General features: G+C 31.8%; 4 protein-coding genes and 1 pseudogene across 6 annotated transcripts; all 5 read right to left on the reverse strand.

The window, feature by feature from the left end:
- Positions 1-1,327: 1,327 nt before the first annotated feature.
- Positions 1,328-2,077, reverse strand: LOC107361028 (cystatin-1-like). The gene is made up of 2 exons (XM_015927745.3): positions 1,697-2,077; positions 1,328-1,619 (listed from the first exon to the last, which is right to left on the reverse strand). The coding sequence occupies exons 1-2, from the start codon at positions 2,006-2,008 to the stop codon at positions 1,527-1,529; spliced, it is 405 nt and encodes a 134-aa protein (XP_015783231.1). The 5' UTR covers positions 2,009-2,077; the 3' UTR covers positions 1,328-1,526.
- A 1,475-nt stretch (positions 2,078-3,552) lies between these two features.
- Positions 3,553-5,190, reverse strand: LOC107360993 (legumain pseudogene; annotated as a pseudogene).
- Positions 5,191-6,907: 1,717 nt separating this feature from the next.
- Positions 6,908-21,025, reverse strand: LOC107361010 (uncharacterized). 2 transcript variants are annotated; one of them, XM_089266030.1, is made up of 6 exons: positions 20,788-20,957; positions 20,580-20,716; positions 20,501-20,516; positions 7,530-7,593; positions 7,304-7,402; positions 6,908-7,215 (listed from the first exon to the last, which is right to left on the reverse strand). In XM_089266030.1, the coding sequence occupies exons 1-6, from the start codon at positions 20,887-20,889 to the stop codon at positions 7,097-7,099; spliced, it is 537 nt and encodes a 178-aa protein (XP_089122156.1). In that variant the 5' UTR covers positions 20,890-20,957; the 3' UTR covers positions 6,908-7,096. The 2 variants fall into 2 exon arrangements, with proteins under 2 accessions (XP_089122156.1, XP_015783213.1); XM_015927727.3 differs by lacking the exons at positions 6,908-7,215; positions 7,304-7,402; positions 7,530-7,593 and adding exons at positions 19,709-20,121; positions 20,211-20,309 and having other exon boundaries at positions 20,437-20,516; positions 20,788-21,025.
- On the reverse strand, positions 10,880-15,846 carry LOC107361474 (uncharacterized). Of its 2 annotated transcripts, none has more exons than XM_089266027.1 (6): positions 15,702-15,846; positions 13,862-13,921; positions 13,696-13,787; positions 12,957-13,236; positions 12,690-12,895; positions 10,880-11,468 (listed from the first exon to the last, which is right to left on the reverse strand). In XM_089266027.1, the coding sequence occupies exons 1-6, from the start codon at positions 15,787-15,789 to the stop codon at positions 11,427-11,429; spliced, it is 768 nt and encodes a 255-aa protein (XP_089122153.1). In that variant the 5' UTR covers positions 15,790-15,846; the 3' UTR covers positions 10,880-11,426. The 2 variants fall into 2 exon arrangements, with proteins under 2 accessions (XP_089122153.1, XP_015783796.2); XM_015928310.3 differs by having other exon boundaries at positions 10,880-11,472.
- On the reverse strand, positions 16,986-18,529 carry LOC107361021 (uncharacterized). Its single transcript, XM_015927738.3, has 5 exons — positions 18,326-18,529; positions 18,107-18,224; positions 17,942-18,023; positions 17,620-17,833; positions 16,986-17,545 (listed from the first exon to the last, which is right to left on the reverse strand). Exons 1-5 carry the CDS (start codon positions 18,402-18,404, stop codon positions 17,358-17,360), a joined length of 681 nt encoding a protein of 226 aa, XP_015783224.1. The 5' UTR covers positions 18,405-18,529; the 3' UTR covers positions 16,986-17,357.
- Positions 21,026-21,831: the final 806 nt, after the last annotated feature.

The following is a 21,831-nucleotide window of genomic DNA, read 5'->3' on the forward strand; positions in this document are numbered from 1 at the left end:
CATTGAAAAAACGTCTTAACTTTAGAGCACGATTGTGACTGAACGTGAAACCTTCCGGAACTTTTGATGTCTCCTAGAAAATTATTTTAAAATTAACAAAGGTCAGTTTTTCATGGTTATATTTTTTGGTTAAATAACAACTTTATTGATATGGTGCCTTTAAGTTCAGTCTGTTTGTTAGTTGCGTTCAATTTTTTGAGAGAAATCTTGGAATTAACTAGAGTTGGTTAATTGATCTTGTTTAACTTATCTGATGAACGTATCATTGTTATGTCGTACAACCTTCAAATGGCTCAACTGTTTAGGAACAATTACTGGAAGTGAATCAATAATGATTTGATTGACAAATTCAATTGTATAATTTCTTGCGTTTATTTTCATTTTCAGAAGTCATGACAAATGATTTGGATCAAAATTCATGCACTTGAAGATTCGCTCAATAATACGAATGATTGATTTGAGACAGCTGGAAACAGATTTTTCATTTTCTAGAAGTTACTACTTTACAGTTAAACACAAAAATTCATCAACGATAAACTGCGAATCATCTGTATGCTTATTGGTGTTTCGTCAGCTCTACTAAGTTATAAGATGTTCATTCCTATCCGATTTAATGATTGAGTTCTTATGTCTCTAAAAGGTCATCAGGTCGCAACTTTTAACTCGATAGTCGAAGTTTTATCACATAAAAATCATTCAAAAACCCATAAATTTATTAAACTGAAAAAACGATTTGCTTCCCTCCACAATGATTTTGGATAAGAATTGTTTCTCCGCACCACTCTGAACACGATTTTCTCAGGAATTTGAGTTTCAAGAGGAAACTAGTAGATTTAGAACAAGTAGATTTCAATATACCATTCGCTAGATCTTATTGAGATCTACCGATTAACAAAGCTTGAAAAAATTGTCACCATGGCTCGGTCATAAATTGCCTCAAATAAATCAAAAATCGCTGATCAAAGAAAAAAATGGTTTTCATTTTAAACTCGATATAGTAGGTTGTAGTTGAATAAGGTCTTTCATGCAATTTTTCATAGAACCCACTCAGTTTGCCCACAATCTTGACGCAAAGTTTTGATACATTTAATTTATATATTGTATTTGCATAGATTAACTTTTAATGTAACAAGCAACGCAAGTTTCCTTTTTGGACTTATTCTGGACAAATTAATCAGAATTCTTTTCTTAACCGGAGTTCTTTTGCCTCTAATTGGACCCGCATTGGATTTTCATTCCACCTTTGCTTATTGCATCAAAGAACTAACGCTCTTTTCAAATATTTAGGTATTTGCCGATTCTTCAAAATGAATTCAACTTGAAAGTATTGCAATAATAAAATTAGATATTAATTTTACTTTTAATCTTGTCAAATAAAAGGAATGGGCAAAACAATAGATAGTTAGAAAGAAACTCAGTGTCGATTAGCTGTGTTTTCAAGAGCATCCATAGCTTCATTGACCTGAACTTCTGGGAAATTTATTTTTTAAACAAGCAACGGTTGAAGAGTTCGTTTGTCTGTCAGATTATTCAGCAGATTCACAAGAGGCTTGGGTGAGTTCTCTCCAATGTAAATCTGGTGATACCCAGGTAACATAGGTACATAATTCAGGGATTGCCTGTATAAAATGAAAGACACAAGGAATCAGATTAATCTATTATTTTCAAAGAGTTTATCTCTGAAGTTAAAACTTACATTAGGAGACACTTCACATGAAGTAGCATTGACATTCCATTTAGCACAGTCAGTCTGGCCAATCAAGAGTTTAACTTCATGATTTACTCCATATGGCTTGGCAGCTTGAATTCTAGCTTCTTTAATGGTAATCAGTTTCTTGTAATAAAAACTGTTGCCGTAACGGTTTTCATAATCAAGACCTTTAGCAGCCAACTCAGCAACAAGTGGGTCGTCAACAGAATTTGAGCTCCATGCTCCTTCAATTGGCTCGAACGGCACGGCGCTCCAAGCAGCTCCGAAAAGACAAACTGCTATCATGAGGAATTTCATTTTGCAGGGACTTACTTGAACGATTGTAAAAGGCCAAGATTAACTGGTTCAGTGTTTGAATAGATGTGAGTTCCTAATGGAAAAGAGTCAATGTTATATACACAAATGAAGCCCATTTAGCCGTCAATCACGAGCCGATTTCACTCCAGATTGATTGTCATATCGAAAACAATCACCTGTTTTTCGCGGAACTGACGTAACTTTTCAACAAAGAAATGATTGTGTATTAACTAGAAATGAACAGAGAGAAGAATAAAAGTGTCAAAAATGCTGATCCATATTTCCATTTCTTACTTAACACCTGGGAAAAGTGATTTATCTCTGAGAGAGAGAAACACAATAAACTCAACTGGTTCACTTGAGTCGAGCTATAACCAAGTTTTCAGGGAAATTTATGATTAATTGTTGGTCATCTGATTAGATTTGGGATATTTTGAGCAAAGAAGTTCAAACAAAATTCTTGTACGCTAAGACACATTAGAGCCAGACATTCATGTAAATTGTAGAGTCGACTTGATTCTTTAATTTGATAATAAATTTTTGAATAGTTTACAATTGCTTTGATTTCTCTTCTTGACATCTTTAATTCTGAGTTAATAGTTTCTGGACAAAACTTGTGACTTTCACATATACAGAAACTGAAAGAGTGAAAAAATATTAAATATACGGTAAGTAAACCTTGACATTACGTCTAGCCAACAATGAATTCACCCACTTTATGTACAGTTATCAATAAGTTAATTTTATTCCTTCTATTCCTTCCTTAGACTATGATAAGGTCAAATTATGGGTAGTTTGAATTTGAATTAGCTAATTTTTATATGCAATACTATTGGATGCAACCTGTGGTTCGTTCAAATCAAGCTGTAAGCATTAAATAGGCATTTACCAGATAACCATTGGTTGACTCTGGTGTTCCTGTTATAATTGCAACAGTTTTCTCCTATTCCTTCCGTTTTTTCAGTAACAAATGAACTTTATGAACAATTCATCTTTATCAGAAACAACGGTCCGTGAACCAGTTGGTTCCAACAACCAGCAACCGGTTGGTGATCGAACCGGTGGTCAGTCGCAACAAACACTCAAAGATAATGTGATAATAGGCCATGGTTCTTACTGGCGTTAATATTTTGGGAAAACGGAAGGGTCGATCAGTTCATCAATTTTTTACTGAATGGGAAATATCGGTTGCATTTCAAACCAATGTAAAACCACGTCAACCTGAGATCGTCATCTTTCTGTAGATTTACTGAACAAAGGACAAATTGAAAAAATATTTTAAGTTTATAAAAGAACTTTTCCAATGACCGAAGAAACTAAAAAATTTCATGTCGTAGCTGGTTTCAAAACGATACTTCATCTTGGATTGTCAAGAACAGTTCGGGCATATTGTTATTAATACTTCAGATTGTGCAGACGTAGCAACATGTGTGGTATAGCTATCAAAGCTTCTTACCCGATTGTTTTAATTGTCAATAACTTTTGTATGAAAGATTTTAGATACTCAATTTGTGAATATTAATCTTGATTGTCAATAGTAATTGAAATGTTTTTAATAAGACTTACGTTAGTTATAAAAATGAACGTTAACATTTAAACATTTTGATATTTTTACTCTCACCGAAACATGATAGCAAAAAATAGATTTTGTTAAATGTTCACTCCATTGCCTCTCATTATTAATTCATTTATCTCAGATAGACTTAGATAATAGCTTTGAATCCATGATAAACAATGTGATCATTACAAGCTCTTTCCAAATCCTTCAGGAAACGGTTCAATGTTGATTCAGTAAATTTGTTGGATTCAACAATATTGGCAAAAGCATACATGAATTTCATTCCATGAGCGTGAATACCCAAGTTAAGGCAACTTGACTGGAACTTTTTGGTTACTTTTGAGTATGTTGCATGATTAAATAATGGTCGTCGAGTGGACAGAACTTGTTGGGCATCTGAGCAATAACCATTGGAACAAAGTTGAGAGATGATCTTCTTAATGCTTACTTCAAGGAATCTTCGACCAGCAATCAAAGTTTGTAATTTTTTTTCAAGAACAGCAGCTTCAGCGGCATCATTTGTAGATATTATTTTACGGTCAAGCATCACTAAAGGTACATCTCTGGCGTTTACGGAATCACTTGAGTGTCTTACAGCGTAGATCTTTCTCGAAGCCTTTACACCCTGGAATTGACCAACTTCTAGACTAGCCAGAGACTTTTGACCAAATTGTTGTGGAGTTGATTGTGTAGTTTGTTTCACTACATCTTGAAATTGTTGTGCCAAGGTTTCTTTGGTTAGGTCATGAGAGTCAGAGTCTTCAAGCCAAGCAACTGAATATTCATCGCCAAGACAGGTACCAAATTTAGGCGCATCACAATAACATGCATAGCTTGATTCTTCAGAAGAGGAAGCAGTAGTAGCATAAATGTTTATATTATCAGGTAAAATGTTTTCAAACATTGAACCAGACTCACAAGCTTCCAAGTAAAATGTAAGTTTACCGTACATTTCATGGTCATGCATGTAAACTAAAGCTTTGTTCAAATCATCTGATGAAAGTGTATCATTTGGGAAAGCAACAAGGCCAGTGCCTCCGTGATCCGAGAAATAAATGAAAACATGGTCATTGGGTCCAGAAGTGAGTACTTTCTTGCCCTTGGCAGCAAGCGCTTTGTCCCCTTTGAGTACACCAAGGAAGTTTTCAGGAGTTACTTCTTCACCAGTATAATCTTTTGATACACCAGCATAGACATCAGAGCCATTAGGAGCATTGAATATTTTACCAGGGTAAGGATTCTCAGAGTTATTGGCAATATCATCGTACATCATGACAATAATGTTTTCAGCAGGAACTCCATGATTCCTCAAGACTTGATAAGCATGGCAAACATCGGCTTGATGACGATAATTGAAGTATTCATTTGACCCAGCAACCAGGACAGCTTGGATACTGTAATCAGCATTCGACTTAGAACTCAACAATTCAGCCAAAGGAGTTGAAGCTGAAAGAGTGAAAAGTATTGGGAAAATGGTTAAAAATGGAAACATTATTCAGGTCTGGCGTTTGAAACTGTTTGATGAACAAATTGATTGAATTAGTGAATCTGTGCCATTTTTTATATTGAATTTCATAGCTTATCGAATCATACAGTCTGAATCTTCACACTGATCTTACTGTATGTTATGAAAATGTACTATAAACAGAAAGCCCATTATTATCGAATGAAATTTATTGTCATGATAAGTTTCTAATGAATTGATTGTATTTTGAATAAAAATAGTGGCTGCTGTTGATTATGATTTATCGATAATTTCTTTTCACAATCAATCAAATCCAAATCAAAAGCAAGTTTCCCTAATCATACTGGAAGCTGGGAAAAAATCAATGGAAATGAGGTATTAAGCAACAGACCAACGTGAAAATGATTCGCTATGATATTCAGGGATCAGCAGATTAACTTAGCTAATTTTTATTGGAAATTTTCATGTTTTTTTTACAACTAATTTTTAGTAACTTTGCCAAGTTGGTTACCATATCGAAAGCAATCACCTTTTTTCCAGAGAACTAACGAGGTGGTAACTTTCAAACAAATGAATGACAAGATTTAACTGAAAATTTATAAAGATAAGAAAGAAATAATACTAAAGATAATAATCATTTACATTTTCGGGGTTCTTGCTGAAAAAGGAAATAATCTGGGGAAAGGGAAACACCATAAATCGAATGTTGAGTTGAGATGAGTATTTGGCTGTTTCATTAACTCTGAGTATTGGTAATTTTTAATTATTCAATTAATTCTTGAGACTCAGAAAACAATAAAACTTGGGCGACAACTTTACCTTCAGCAGTTACAGTGATGACACAGATGTTAACAGCTAAAACAAAAGCAAATAACATTTTTGAATTCATGTTGAGTCGATTTATTGTTACTTCAGAGTAGTAAAATTGTAATAATAATGATAATGATCGAAATGAAATACTTTACATAGTGAAAATCATCAATAATCTGAGATATTCTCCTCCACAAAATTCCGAATAATCATTTATTACAATTTGTATTCCAAGAATTGTTTATGATGATAATTTTGCTAATTGAAAACAATTGATATAACCATATATTGAGTTATGAAACCAACAAGTAGACAACATTAAAATGCTCTGTAAATGGCTGGTTAGATAGAATGGCTTTCCTCTATTAACTATTCAACTTTGTCACCTTTACCCAAAATATCATCCTCTTCAAGAGATTCATTGATACTATTGTTTGACCGTAACAATATTGATTGTATTTAATTCTCAGTAATTTTATATCATCCAAATTAAACATTGAATTGTGAAGTAACCATTACAGATATTATTTAATCAAACGCCTAATAAAGCATTCACCTTTATCAGTTTGTTGAAACCATTCAGTTATCTTTATTTTTCTCAGAAATTTTCGGATAATCACTTGACATAATGAAAGATAACAATGATCTTCGAAATGGCCTTATATAAATATGGTTAGATTGTCTCAGCCGTTCTTGAGATCTTAAAGGCAGAACAGTTTGGAGACAAATTTATTTATCCTTAAAACTAGTAACTTTTTTCAGTATCATTCAGTGGAATTTGATTGTGATGAAATCACTTCTTATTTTTGTATAACATTGACTCTTTTTACTTCAAATTCGATTGCACTACCTTTTCTCTGTTTCTCTGTTCATTATTTCGATTTTTACAAATTTTTCTGGTTCAAGTTAATACTTAATAGTTCTGTTAATCAAATGCATTCTCAATCTTCATGTAATGAATAAGAGCGTCATGACATTAGGTCATCACACGAGGTAAATTTTCAATCTTGAACCTTTACATTATGCTTCAAAAATGTCTTAAAGTTACCTTAAAGGCTTAATGCTATTATTTACTGCATTTTAGTTCATCTTTTATTTTTGCCTAACATAAAGGTCATCTTACAAATTTTATTGGCAGAAGAATGACCAATACAAAATTTGAATCGTTACTTTCAAGAGAATTGACCATAACGTCATGATGTAGTTGCAACCATTCCTTGTGTTCCATAAAAAAGTTTGCTTAAGTCCACAGTAATTAGTCTTCTGGGTCAAAATCAGGTTTATATTTTTTTAATATATCAACCAACAAATTGGACAGTTCGTCATATTTTCCAGTACTCATACTGTTAGTCCTGGATAAAATGAGGCTGGTTACTGTGATGATAAGAAATTTCGAATTATTATCAATAAAAATCAATTTACATGAAGCAACATCTAGTTAATAAGCTTGAGAGATACTTACCGGGGCTGTTGCTAATAGGAGTTTCTAAACAGGCATAAGCAACCAGATAGTTATCGTAATCAGTATCGATTATATAGTAGGTCATGTGATATGGTACCACTGTGAATTATAGGGAATAATTAATTTTTTGAAAAACATTCATAAATTGATCAATTGTTTAACTTATCGGTAAAGTGCCAAGTAAACAAGAAACTTAATGTAATTAAAGTAAGAAAGAATGACTTACTGCGTTCAATATCGTAGACATTCAATGAATTTTGACTATCAGTGCGTTCGGCTGTATAATACATGCTAAATCATGATCGCGTGAATGCTGCAGCCTGTGCATGTTTAAATACAATAAAGCTACAAGAGCCGATGCATCGAGTTGCAATGATAAAGATTCACTGGTTATGAGCTCGATCCGAGAAATTGAATTTCATCTAATAACTAGTTACTGTGCGCAATAAGACTGCATACGACAGCATTATTTGGGAACTTTCTCTTGTTGAAAATCACCAGATTGAAACAAAGGACGCAAATAAATTGATGCTTCAATTTGAGTTGATTTGAAAAAACAAAAGATTCAGACAATTTTTTTCTGACATATTCAGCCCTCAAGGATTCTATTGATAAAGTTTCACAATGACCTGTAATGTGGGTGATACCGTAAAAGTATTACCGTAAAGTAATACATAAAATAAAAATTGAAATCATTTCAAGTTCAATTAATTCAACAAAATAGCCTTACACTTGACACAAACCAAGTATTGCTAACTTATTTTTTTCAACTTATTGCCAGCTTATTGTATTTGTGGTTTTTGATTCTTCTCTTCTTCATTTCCAGTTAATTCACAATCAGCCATTAATCTGTTGAAAAGTTAACACCTCGTTTCAGTTTCTTTTTGGTTCTTTTTCAGTTCTTTTCATAGACAGATCTTTTTCAAGAAAGGCCCATAAATGGAAATATTTATCAGCATTTTTATAACTTTGATTCTTCTTTTTATTCATTTCTAGTTAAATCCTAGTCATTCATTTGTTAAAAAGTTATCACCTCGTTAGTTCCCTGAAAAATAGGTGATTGTTTGTGATAATATAATCAACCTGGCAAAGACATTGCTTCAAATTAGTTATATTAATAATATTAGTAATTATTTTCAGCTCGTCTGTTGCTATTCAATTATCGCAATTGAATTTTTTCAGGTTCGGTATCATCGAGTGAAACTGAGGAGGGATAAAATCACTTCTTCTTTTTGAGTATTAAACATTGACTCTTTTCCCCTTGAAATTCACTTCTAATTCAACATTGAACCAGTTTACTTTTATTCGCTAACTTTTAAACACTGGTTTAAGAAATCTATGCAAAATGAAATCCATCATTATAGCAGCTTGTCTTTTTGGATTTGCCTTTGACATAGAAGAAGGATGAAGTTCGGTTTCTGTTGATGATTCAACTGAGTTTGGACTCATTTGACCACTAGAGCAAACAATTGTAAAACTTTAACTTAAGCTACTAATCCAATTATTGTTTTTTCACTAATTTTAACTAAGAATTGACCGGGGAATTTCACTAAATTTAACATTGACGACATGAAAAACAAGTAAAAAGACCATTTTATTGCACAATCCTATTGAACAATCAATGTTTTTGGTATTTGTTTTATGATATCATACCAATTAGCAAGTATCTATGACCTTTGGCTCGGAAGTTATGACCGCAAACAGGCGTAAAATGAAAAAATGCCTGGTATACATATCAGATGTACTGATAATTGAAAGGAAGTGCATCATAAATAAACTCATCATCATCTTGATTTGAAATATTTTGCTAATCCAATCGCTTCTCGTCAAAGGCAAGTGCACAGATTAAATAAGAAAAGACATCTAATAAATTATTAGATGTCTTTTCCTTATTATAAATTATTAGATCCTGCGTTTCATCGATTGAAACCCAAATTTTGCTTCCTCTAAAATGTTCAACAACTTTGGCAAGGTTCATATTAAACTCAGTATTGAGTTGCCGTCGTAATGATGATTCAGATGGTAAGGTTTTACCAGTCCATTTAGTCATGAAATTACGAAAAATTTCATTGTTAATTTTATATGGAGCAATATCAGCAGAAATCAGGGCATTGAATAAATCCTTATTGAATTGAAACTGTTCAGATGAAGGGTCAATTTCATCTGAATTCAATGCATTAGTAGCATAAAGAGCACGTTGATGAGTCGCAGTTTTGATATGTTGAGACAATTGGAAAGGTCGACTAATGTTCAATAACTTATTACAAAAAACACATTTGACACTTTGGCCAATCAAACAAAAAGCTTCACCAAACTTTGCAATGTAAGTTTTCAATCTTGCAATTAGTTGATCATCAGTTTCATCCATTTTAATATTTTAATGAAAATTGCAATGAAACAAATAACAAAATAGGTAAAATGTAAATGAGAATTAAACAATCAAATCAAAGCCTTATAAAGGAATCAATTCAAAATTAGAAGCCCAGAAATTGCAAAAAATTTAGTTTTTCCATCATCAAATTATGCATTGAATTGAATTTCTCATCATTCACTAAGATTGCTTCAACAAAAATTGTTCAGTAAAAATTGAAAATCTCATTTTTATTGGTCAAAATCGGTCATTTAAAGACTTTGCTCATCATTAGATGAAAATGAAAAGGAAAAGGAATGTTTGTTTTGTTTTGATTTAAACTTTTTTATGATTCTTTAAGATCTTTTATGCAAGATTAATTCATTTTATGTAAACCAAAAATTTCATTGCAGTGCATAATCTTTATGCTGATAACCGAAAGATAGACTTGCATAGAAAATGAAAAGCCCTGCTAATAATAATTTGGAAATCAGTTGCAATGACGATAAAACAGTCAAGTACAACTGAACTTAATATGCTTCTCGATTTGAACCTTCATTTCTTGATATGTCTGGTGAACCTTGGAGACAGCAGAGACGAGTTGCTCTGACAATACTTCGCAATGTTGGTCTTGGGAAAAGTACACTCGAAGACAAGATCAAAGAAGAGATTGATTTTTTTATCGAATCTCTAAAATCGATTCATGGTACAAAAGTTGATTTTAATGAGTTCATTGGATCGAGTGTTGCAAATAACGTCTCAATCCTTATGTTTGGACATCGATTTGAAATTTCCGAGTCTCAGCTCCAGAAGGGAAAGAAATATCTGCCGAAGTAAACTATATCTTCCTTCGAATGGTGAAAAAACCAGTAAAACTCAATTTTCACACTTTAAAGGAAAACTAACAAATGTTGACCAAACAATCTCTTTACTCAGAACCAAATATTGAAGTGATTTCAATGAAATCGCAATCATTACTAATTTGTTATCAATCTATACACTATAACCATTAGCGCTTAAAATCACCATTCTTTTATTAATTATTATATTTTACAGTATTTTAAGTGGGAAATCATGCATAAGAACCGATAAGTGACTTCGAATGTTTGTCAGATGTAATCGCGGTCAAAACAAACTGATAATTACAACATCCTCAGACTATGATTAAACAGAACCTTTTCATAATTTCATGCTCACAAATGGCTTGACTCGTCATCAGTGATACATATTATGTGACTCATAATTTTTAATGTGAAACTTAATTTGTCAAAGAAGATTCTATACATTTATTCTTGTTCTGATTGTAAAAAATTGCACCATTTCCCATGCAAAATGGATTTAAAAATAAGATCTGAAGTTTTGGTCACAGAGAGATCTCTTTAGATTAGACAATAAATCACATCGCTAAAAAAATAATAATATGCGGTTTTCAATAATCATCAGGAATCAAGAAACATGGAAGTTCCTGATATTTTTTAAGGAAGCAATGTTTCATGAAATCATAGCCACGACTAATTTTTTCTTTTTTAGACGATAAGTGAGGCCAATCTGATTCGATTGCATTTTGATTCTCATTGAAGTAAAATTTAGTTGATCTTCCATTCCGTTCACAATGATCTTTTACATAATCAGCAGCCCTTTGAGTGACTCCATCACATCCAGAAACATCAAGTAGAACCAGTTTGGGTAAAATGTGAAACAATTCCTCGATATGTTCATCTTTCATGTCTCGGTTCGTCCTCAACGAAAGATGTTTGAGATTCGGATATTTCCTCAACAATCTTCGCAAATTATTCCAGTTGGTTGAGTCAAAATCTAACTGTCAATATACATGTAAAATCAATTAGTTTATGTGGTTAAATTTTGAAAAGATGGCCTTGACGTAACCTAGTCTTGTTCATTTTAATCTAAAATGGATTGAGTAAAGGAGGGTCTCTCATTTTTTTCACTTTTTTGTTTCTTTTGAGTTAAGATTTCAACTCTTTTTTGGATATAGATTTAGTAATGAGGATTACAAAAATCTTGACCATTTTTTTCTGAGATCATCGGTTTTCGAGATTTTTAAGGTCAAAGTGCGCAACTTTCGAGTCTGATGTAGGCCATATTGTAGCATATTTTATTATCATATTTGAGATTTTTGTAGAACACATTTAGGACAATTGATCAATGCTATAAAAAGTTTTCTTTTCACTAGGTAGGCTGAGATATTCAAGTTCGAAGAAAATTCAAACAAAACCGTGAGTTTAGGCCAGCTCTTAAAAGATCACTCTCTTGCTTTGTTATAATAAAGAGCTCATAATTGTCCACAATTATGATCGGAAAAATTTCAATTATCTATTAAGATAAGCATATTAAAATCTCGAAAACCGATGATCTCAGAAAAAAATGGTCAAGATTTTTGTAATCCTCATTACTAAATCTATATCCAAAAAAGAGTTGAAATCTTAACTCAAAAGGATAAAAAAGTGAAAAAAATGAGAGACCCTCCTTTGGATATTCCGAAAATGTTTTCAAATTGAATACTTAACTAGATAACTCAGAGACACTTTTGAGCAGTTTGTTTACATGTTTAAAAAACTTGTAACAATTGCAAATGAAAGGCGAGATTCGGGTTGAAAGAGTGGTGAACAACTGTAATTACATTGCTATGAATGAATAATAGTGTCAACTCGGTAAATTGTCAAAACCAGCAAAGGTATTGTTGAAAATACTAAATCTTATTCATTAGATAGTCTTAAGAAGCTTATGAAAGCACAAAAAAATGGTCAGGCTACAGTCATTATTTAATGAAAGGTACAAAATAATGAAAAATTCAATTTTTCTGTCTTTTAGGTTTCTTCCCTTTTTCTTTTCTATTTCATCAGCTTTTCCTGAATTTCGGAGTTGAGTTCTAAAAATTTGTAGATCTTTGGGCGGCATTCAGACAAAGACCTTTAGTTTGCGATTCACAAAAAAATATAGACCCATTGAGTGCGGAGAAATTTTGACAGATCACCAAAACGTAAATAATATTATCGAAGATTAATGAATACTTACAAAACGTATAACTAAATCTTGTAAACATTTGTGTTTTAATTTTTCATCAACAAACAAGCCATTAGTATTGACGGTCATATGTGCACTTTGTAAATTTGGACATGAATCCATGAACTGGAACCCATAACAATTGTCTGGACGATTAGAGTAGAAGCACATTTCAAGTATTTTGAGCTTTTTCAATGCTGGACCGTCATAGTAACTGTCTGTGGATAAACAAGAGATCTCCATAAGCAAAAATTTTTGGCGAAATATTTTCATGCTTACCAGTTACTATAATATTTAGTCTTTCAAGATTTGGGAAATAATAAGTATATTTCTTGAAATCCTGATAATTCCAAGTGTGCAATTGTTTTATACTGGAACCATTTAGTCGAAAGTCTGGCCAGATATAATTAAAGGATAGCATTTCGAGTTGATCACAATATTTTTCTATTGGTTCATCAATGGAATAGATTAATCCTTTCAAAGATGCTTGATTTCGTACAAATGCAACAAATTCTTCAGATCCTAAGTACGTTTCCCATCTAATGTTCAATTCAACAATCTAAGAGGAAAAGATGCATAAGAAAATTAATATTGAATGAAAAATCCAAAAGGAAAATGATGAGAGCGGATTTTTTAGAGCATTTGTCTCCTCGCCGATTTTTATGAAAATTTGTGTGTTGATAGAGGACACTCGGGTCTACAATATTGTCCAAAAAGATTTTTAGATCAGACTTATAGACATCAGGAGATATTGAAAAACAATCGAAAAAACTTTAAAGCCATTTCGAGACCGAACCACTTATTCGATTTTGCATCATACATTAAATTTTTTAACGATTGGGAAAATTTTTCTGACTTTTAAGTATTTTTTTCTTGATTTTCGATATCTTTTGATCAATGAACCCGAATTGATTGAATCATTGAAATGCTTTCATCTATCTTTTCATGTAGTAGTTTCAAAATAATCGGAAAAGAGGCAAATTTGATTCTCATCCTTATATTATTAATATCAACCAACCATTAAATTTGTGAATAATTCACTTGGACAGGTTGCATCAATTCGACCATATCCTTGATAATAAACAGAGCCAGATGAATAATCTGGTTCCTCTGAAAATATAAATTTCTTTGATTAAGATATTGATCACAATGAGAATAAGCATTAAATGAAACTTGAATCTTACCCATCAAATATTTAACTTTTTTAGTTCTCTCAGCAATTAAATAGCTCCATTTGTTGCACACTGCAATAAAAATTGAATCAATAAATTATTTTTCTAATTATTTATTAATAATTGCCTTCAGAACAAAGAGTAAAGGAAGAAGAGAGAGCAATTCAATAGTAAGTCTGAACCAAAATTTTTTTTTGGTGTCAGAAGATGGCGCAAGAAAGAGACTCTTTCTTTTTACTTTCTTTACATATTTTTCACTCTCTTTTTCTCTTTCTTTTCTATTTCTTTTTTTAATTAAAAATTTAATTACAATTGTAATGCAATTGATATAAACTTTGGAAAAAGCTTTTTTGATTGTTTTTCAATGTTTTTAATGTTTTTTTAATTGATTTTGATGATTTGATGCTTAGATTTCTTATTAATGACAAATTTATGACGATTTAACAGAAAAAATGCCATTTCAACTAGTAAAGTCTAAATTGATCAAGCAAAAGTCTATCAAAACGTTTTCATAGTCATTGTGTTAAGGTTTCGGTAATATTTTGGTTACGATAAACTTTCCCTGCCAATAAATTCTGAATTTATTCTTTACAGCTGTTAGATTCATAATTTAATGGTAAATTCGTTAACCGATAGATATGTCCAACATTATACTAACGACAATTCATTCACCATTTGCTTTATGTGAAGGTGAATTCCCGTAAAATCAATGAATTCAGAATTTATTCTAGTTTATATTCATTTATTAGCAGAGTAACCAAACTAGTCGTAAACCTTAATTGATTGACTATGAAAACTTTTTGATAGACTTTTGCTTGATCAATTTAGATTTTGTTAGCTATAAAGACATTCTTCTGTCACAATTATCACAAATATATCATTAAATAAGAAATCATAGCATCAAAATCATTAAAATCAATTAAAATGACATTGAAAACATTGAAAAGTTGTCAAAAAAGCCTTTTCTAATGTTGACATTTATTGTTTTAATTTAATTTTTGATGATGAAAAGAAAGAGAAAAGAAAGAGAAAAAGAGAGTGAAAAATATGTAAAGAAAGTAAAAAGAAAGAGTCTCTTTCTCGCGCCATCTTCTGACACCAAAAAAAATTTTGGTTCAGACTTTGTATTGAATTGCTGTCTCTTCTTCCTTTACTCTTTGCTTCAGAACCAACATAACATGACTTAATATCTGTCAAATATTCAAAAACTGCGCCAAAACAGTCAGATGATTGAGTAATGATCACAAGATAAATGTTTCATTCACACCAAAGAGTAAAACAACTATTACTCTTTGATTCACAACTTTGTCAGATACAACTTTTATAATAAACTCAGAGATTCGAGTCAGAAGTCGGTATAGCTAATTGACTTAAGCGAGACTTTTTCTGGTCACTTCAGCAAATCCTCAATTAGGTGATTTAAAAATTACGACCATCGCAAACAGGTTTGTGTCTAGAAAATAGACTTTCGTCAAATTGAAAATAGATTTAATTTTTGAAAGACGCATTGGAAACTGTTGCTTAGGATGCCGTGTTCGGTCACAATTGCCCCTAAAAATTGAAACAAATTTTGATGGTTTCTCACAAATCGGCCATGATACTGTTAGATCGGCTTCTGATAGGTTTTGCTTTTTTGTCTATGCTCAGACTTGCAATACTTGTTAGATATAATGAGGATACAAAAAATCCCCAATCGTCTCAGGAACCACTAACCGTACGTTCAAACTTGTTAATATAATAGATATAATTGAGACATATTTTCAATTTGACGAGGGTCAATTTCTAGAGACACGCCATTTCCAATGGCAGAGGACGATTTATAATATACAAAAGAAACAGGTTTGGTAATTACCTTTATAGCAGTTTATTAAATCATACAGGCTATTTATATAACCAAAAATGGCGAGCAAACAATCATCGGGAAGTTCATTGATGAACATTGTTCAATAAAATAATGTAATGTTAACTAAAATTTTCACTTGATTCTGGTGATTATAGATGTTAAAATGGCAAAAGATTCAATGGTAAATCACTAGATTTGCTTGATTAAAAGCGTTAGATTCATTCAAGATTGTTTTCCTCTGTAGTTCACATAGATGTCAGCAGTAGATTGGGGTAATTTCAAGGATTCATCTTCTCGTCAGATTCTGGATAATTTTCATTTCAATCTGTAATTTTGATTTTATATGAAAGTTTATCATTTTAAAAAATATATTATAATTTAAGAAAAATGCCTTTTTCAGCATTAAGACAAAATGGTGACAAAGAAATTCTACGATCAAATGATGACCATGATTTGACTGCAGCCAAAAATAATTCAGCTTTCTATTAACTCAGATTCCTGGGAGAATCATGTACAAATAATTGCTGCATATTAAACAATCAATGGTTTCGCTATTTGTTTTGTGATATTAAACTAACAAGCAAGTTCTATGACCTTTGGCTCGTGAGTTATGACCGCAAACAGGCGTGAAATGAAAAAAACGCCTGGTATACATATCAGATGTACTGATAATTGAAAGGAAGTGCATCATAAATGAACTCATCATTATCTTCATTTGAAATATTTTGCTAATCCAATCGCTTCTCGTCAAATGCAAGTGCACAGATTAAATAAGAAAAAGATATCTAATAATAATTTGAAAATCAGTTGAAATGACAATAAAACAGTCAAGTGAAACTGAACTCATTTGCTTATATTCATCTGACTGAACTGGCTAAAAATTATGGATCAGTTTTCAGCTTTAAATGTGGTCAATTCGATGTGGTTGTGATCAATGAGGTGAAAGCCATTGAAGAAGCTTTTAAGAATGAATTGGCTTGTCCGAATACATCTTTCATTCCAGAATTTGAACCTTCATTTCTTGATATGTCTGGTGAACCTTGGAGACTGCAGAGACGAGTTGCTCTGACAATACTTCGCAATGTTGGTCTTGGAAAAAGTACACTCGAAGGCAAGATCAAAGAAGAGATTGGTTTTTTATTGAATCTATAAAATCAACTCATGGTGCAAAAGTTGATTTCAATGAGTTCATTGGATTGAGTGTTGCAAATAACGTCTCAATCCTTATGTTTGGACATCGATTTGAATATAATGATCCCATTGCGATTGAAATGATACACAATACGAAGCAAGTCAGTGAAAATATTGAATACTTCAATAAATTTTTATTTATGCCTTCAATAACTTCTTTAGTTTCCTTGGCTGCCCGATTCAGCTCTGATTACAACAAAACAAATGGGACAAAAGTAGTAAAATCACAAAATTTCATGACGTTTAGTGGAGGCAAAAGGATATGTCCAGGTGCAACTTTGGCTTTAATTGAGTTGTTTTTTTATTTGGTTTCAATTGTGCAAAATTTCCGAGTCTCAGCTCCAGAATAATGATGTATAGTTCAGATGTATGATCATTCAGCATCATTCAGATGAATTGAATCAAATATATTTGAGAATGATGATGAATCGAAGCAAGACTGAGTTGGAACAATTGATTCAATGATTAAAGACTTCAACGTTCACTTGATGGTACAGTTACTTCCAGTTTGGGTTGTATTTTACAAGCACAATGATGTGGAGCGGCAACATAACCCCATTGAGGTGCTTCATCACCAGGCTTCTTGTGCAACATGTAAACCCATCCATTACGCTCTGTACATTCGCTATTGTACAATGGCGATATACCAACACACGATGAGGCTAAAATATCAAACAAATTCATTCATATTAAGCCTTAAATGATGTTATGTTAACTGTTTATATGTAACAATTACCTTTATTAGATGAACACCGATATGTATAAATAAATTGAGTCATTCCTTCTTCTTGAATAACTTCAACTTCATTATCATATAAATCATGAGTCTTGTTGATTTGTTCCCATTGTCTATTAGTCGGACATATTTCTTCAGATGGAAACTGTTCGGTTGGAGTTTCTTCTTTAGGTACTTTTCGTTTCATCACCATCATTGATGATTGATCATCTTCCTAATTGTAAATAATCAAATAAAATAAGCATGCAGCAGTAACTTTAGTAAGTAAATAATGGAAATATCACCAAAATAAAATTATATCAAATGAATGGATTTAACTTACTATTTCTGGATCATGTGTTGGAGGCTCAGATCCAATATACAAACGTTTTTGATACAATGCAGGATGATTAACAACATGAGAGCTGTAAATTAAATTATAGTTAATTAAAGAAGATGAAGGAATAACAACCAGAATTTAACAAAAATTTCATGAACATTTTCATACCTCATTTTATGAAGATGGGATCGCAGATTTGGATCTGGCTGATATTTTGTAAGTAAATCGTTTACATAACTACGAATGATTAATTTAAGTGTACCATCTGATAAATGTATCTTATGACCTTTGAAGTCGATAGGAATAAAAATTAAGTAAAAAAATTAACTTTACAAATCACTGATTAAAAGAAATTAGATTTAAGAGTAAACTTAGAGATTTGTTTACCTGCTACATTTGGAAGCCAAATTTGGATAATGGACACTAAGATAATTCCTAAAGTTGTAATTTTAACTTGACTAATCATGATTAAAGGTAAGATACACACTGTTGGCTGTGATATAACTGACCAATATATATATTGTGTAAAAATATTTAATACTAGAGAAAAGATGTTGATCAAATCGCTCTTAGGAGTCTAATAAACAAATATGGTCAATTGTTTGTACAATCTAGCGATTGAATGGACAGCCTGCATCTATTTCATTAATATTATTTTGATGACGTCCAAAATGTCCTCATCTCGATCCCATTAATTCACCTTAACTAGCCCACTCTTGTTTTACCCACTTATATCTACACTTCCACATGTCATAATTAAACAATCGCGATGACAAAACAAAATAAAGACAGGGTCATCCAAAAATATCTTCACCTTGCCTTTTCTGGAGTCCAAATTAATGACCCTTTTAACCAGTTGCATCTTTAGTGTCATTTAATTGACTGACTTTCATCTTGTCTCCATCATTTTCCTTATTATGCGGACTTATGGAAAAAGTACAATAATAGTACAAATTGTTGCGTGCTTCTAATAAACATAATTCACAAACAATTGATAGTTTGATAAATACCTGTCTATATCTTCATCTTCCTGATTATGCTGATTTATGGGGTCCTACATGTATATTTCCTTGCATCTCTTTGCTTTTTGCTGAAAATTGTATTGTATTAAAATTGTAAGACTCGCTCCGATCATTATTAATTATTATCGCCTGAAAACGGTTGCCAATAGGTCTACTCAACTGAATCAGTTGATTTTATTGTGTTTCTCTTGCTTATGAAAGATAAATCCCTTCTTTCAGGTAAAACACCAAAAATGGAAATACATGTATTGATCGCATTTTTATAAACTTTTATTCTTCTCTTTTTTCATTTCTAGTTAAATCTTAGATATTCATTTGTTTGAAAGTTACCAACTCGTTAGTTCCCTGGAAAATAGGCGATTGATTCGATAAGGTAATCAACCTGGCAAAATCATTGCTTTAAATTAAATGGAAAAAACAAAAAACAAAAGAGAAAATTTTAATAATAATTAGCGCAATTCATCTGCTGATCTTTGACGATCATATCGATTCATGTTTACTATTTTCGCGTAAGTCTGTTGCTATTCCCGATTGCAATTGAATTTTTTCAGCTTCCAGTATCATTCAGTGGAGTTGGATTGTGATGAAATCACTCCTTCTTTTTGTGTATATAACTCACTCATTGACTCTTTTCCACTTGAAATTACATTGCACTACTTTTTCTCTGTTTCTTAGCCCATTATTTTGATTTTTACAAATTTTTCTGGTTCGAGTTAATACGCGCTCTGTTAATCAAATGCATTCTGAATAAGAGCCCCATGACATTATACACGAGGTAAAGTAAATCTTTAATCTTGAACCTTTACATTATGCTTCAAAAATGTGCATAGTTATCTTAATGGCTCAATGTTATTATTTGCTTCATTTTAGTTTATCTTTTATTTTTGTCTAACATAAAGGTCAGCTTACAAAATTTTACTGTCAGAAGAATGACCATTGCAAAATTTGAATCTTTACTTTCAAGAGAATTGACCTTAACTACATGATGTAGTTGCAACCATTCCTTGTGTTCCATAAAAAAGTTTGCTTAAGTCCACAATATTTAGTCCTCTGGGTCAAAATCAGGGCTATATTTTTTGAATATATTAACCAACAAATTGGACAGTTCGTCATATTTTGCAGCACTCATACTGTTAGTCCTGGATAAAATGAAGCTGGTTACTGTGATAATAAAAAAATTCCGGATCATTACCAATAAAAATCAATTTACATGAAGAAACATCTAGTGAATAAGTTTCAGCGACTCTTACCGGGGCTTGTGCTAATAGGAGTTTCTAAACAAGCATAAGCAGCCAGATAGTTATCGTAATCAGTATCGATTATATAGTAGGTCATGTGATATGGTACCTCTGTGAATAAAGAAAATGATAAATTTTTTAAAAAACATTCTTATATTGATCGATTGTTTACTAATCGGTAACAAGTAATCAAGTAAACAAGACACATAAAATATTAAAGTAAGAAAAAATGACTTACTGCGTTCAATATCGTAGACATTCAATGAATTTTGACTATCAGTGCGTTCGGCCAAATTATATACGCTAAACTTTATATCTCTAGACGAAGAATAAATAATCGCATTAAAAACACATTTACATCAGTCAATTCAGCTAAATTACTCAGAATAAGCTTCAGTGATTGTATAATTGAAGTTTCCATCCTCCAGAGGAATGAAATCATCTGTAATGTATAAATCAGTTCTTGGGTTACCAGTTATAATAGATTTTCCACCAATTCTGTACCATCGACCAGCAATCTAAATCAATCAAACACCAAATTGATAAGTAAAACGGATTGGGTAAACACATTAAATCATTATAAACTTACTTTGCCAATATCAGCACCAGGAACATTTGGAGGAACTGGACATTCACCAAGAGCTGAAGAAGCAACAGCAAAGACAACGAAGAGAGTGACGAACATTTTCATAGTTTTTTGCACAAAAGAAGAAATTAAATGTTTTACATTAAAACTTGTTGATTGAATGATGTAAATGTGTTTAATGTCATAAATTTATATACATTTTTTCATCAGTTTATCTAATAATATGATCTAAATATCGAAATAAAAAATCTTATAAAATTAATGATCAAGAATAATTTCATCAACTCCTTTCAAACAATACATAATGAAATCAAAGTAAAAAGATAAGTTTGTGAATTGCAGATTTCATGAGAAGTGCTTGAAGATTGTATTTATCATGCTTCATTTAACTAGAATTTGATCATTTAGTCAGAAATAATTTCACCTATCTCATTAATAATCTGTACAATTCTTGGTTAAACAGTTATAATGAAACAAATGAATTCTAGTTAATCTTGTGTTTTTAGGTTAGAAAATGAAAATTATGATAGGACTGCATTGGACAGCATTATTTGGGCACTTTCTCTTGTTGAAAATTACCAGATTGAAACAAAGGACGCGAAAATAGACGAAAAGCTGACTTACTGTTAATAAATCTTTACCATCAGATAATTTTACATGAAAAGGCCACCAACCTCGAACTCTCCTCTCTTTAAACAGATTGATTCGAGCCTTTTTTAAATCCTTCCTTTATTCATATTGTTCCCTAATCCCGTCTTTGAATTTTCGTTTCCTTTAAATCCAGCAAATTACCTAAATTACAATCTCTAGCTATTTTGATCCTCTGGGAAACTCCGATAGATTCAGATGAAGATTACAAAGGATCACCAGAAGATGAATAACTTCAGACTTGGAGAACCATTCGACAGGGCAATGCACCCTGAGTTGGATCAAGAGAATACAAACGAGCTCGATGTCTAGCCATGATAACATTCTCAGCGTTAAGGAAATCAAATCTAAACAGGAATCGCCATCACCAGTAAATGAGCGATAATGTACATCAGTTGA

This window comes from Tetranychus urticae, chromosome 1 (assembly GCF_039701765.1).
Source record: "Tetranychus urticae isolate SD_2017Ah chromosome 1, NJAU_TeUrti_SD_1.0, whole genome shotgun sequence".
Taxonomy (NCBI): Eukaryota; Metazoa; Arthropoda; class Arachnida; order Trombidiformes; family Tetranychidae; genus Tetranychus; species Tetranychus urticae.

Bases quoted from the DNA above. Each gene is read 5' to 3' on its own strand.
- LOC107361028 (XM_015927745.3), bottom strand. From the start codon at position 2,008: ATGAAATTCCTCATGATAGCAGTTTGTCTTTTCGGAGCTGCTTGGAGC. The intron at 1,620-1,696 runs GTAAGTTTTAAC...CATTTTATACAG, and splicing joins CATGTGAAGTGTCTCCTAAT to GCAATCCCTGAATTATGTAC.
- LOC107361474 (XM_015928310.3), bottom strand. From the start codon at position 15,789: ATGTTCATCAATGAACTTCCCGATGATTGTTTGCTCGCCATTTTTGGT. The intron at 13,237-13,695 runs GTTGGTTGATAT...TTTTCCTCTTAG, and splicing joins AATTATTCACAAATTTAATG to ATTGTTGAATTGAACATTAG. The intron at 12,896-12,956 runs GTAAGCATGAAA...GTTTATCCACAG, and splicing joins ACTAAATATTATAGTAACTG to ACAGTTACTATGACGGTCCA.
- LOC107361021 (XM_015927738.3), bottom strand. From the start codon at position 18,404: ATGATTAGTCAAGTTAAAATTACAACTTTAGGAATTATCTTAGTGTCC. The intron at 17,834-17,941 runs GTAAGTTAAATC...ATTTACAATTAG, and splicing joins CAACACATGATCCAGAAATA to GAAGATGATCAATCATCAAT. The intron at 17,546-17,619 runs GTAATTGTTACA...TTGATATTTTAG, and splicing joins TCGGTGTTCATCTAATAAAG to CCTCATCGTGTGTTGGTATA.
- LOC107361010 (XM_089266030.1), bottom strand. From the start codon at position 20,889: ATGAAAATGTTCGTCACTCTCTTCGTTGTCTTTGCTGTTGCTTCTTCA. The intron at 7,403-7,529 runs GTAAGTCATTCT...TATAATTCACAG, and splicing joins TGTCTACGATATTGAACGCA to TGGTACCATATCACATGACC. The intron at 7,216-7,303 runs GTAAGTATCTCT...TTATCATCACAG, and splicing joins TCCTATTAGCAACAGCCCCG to TAACCAGCCTCATTTTATCC.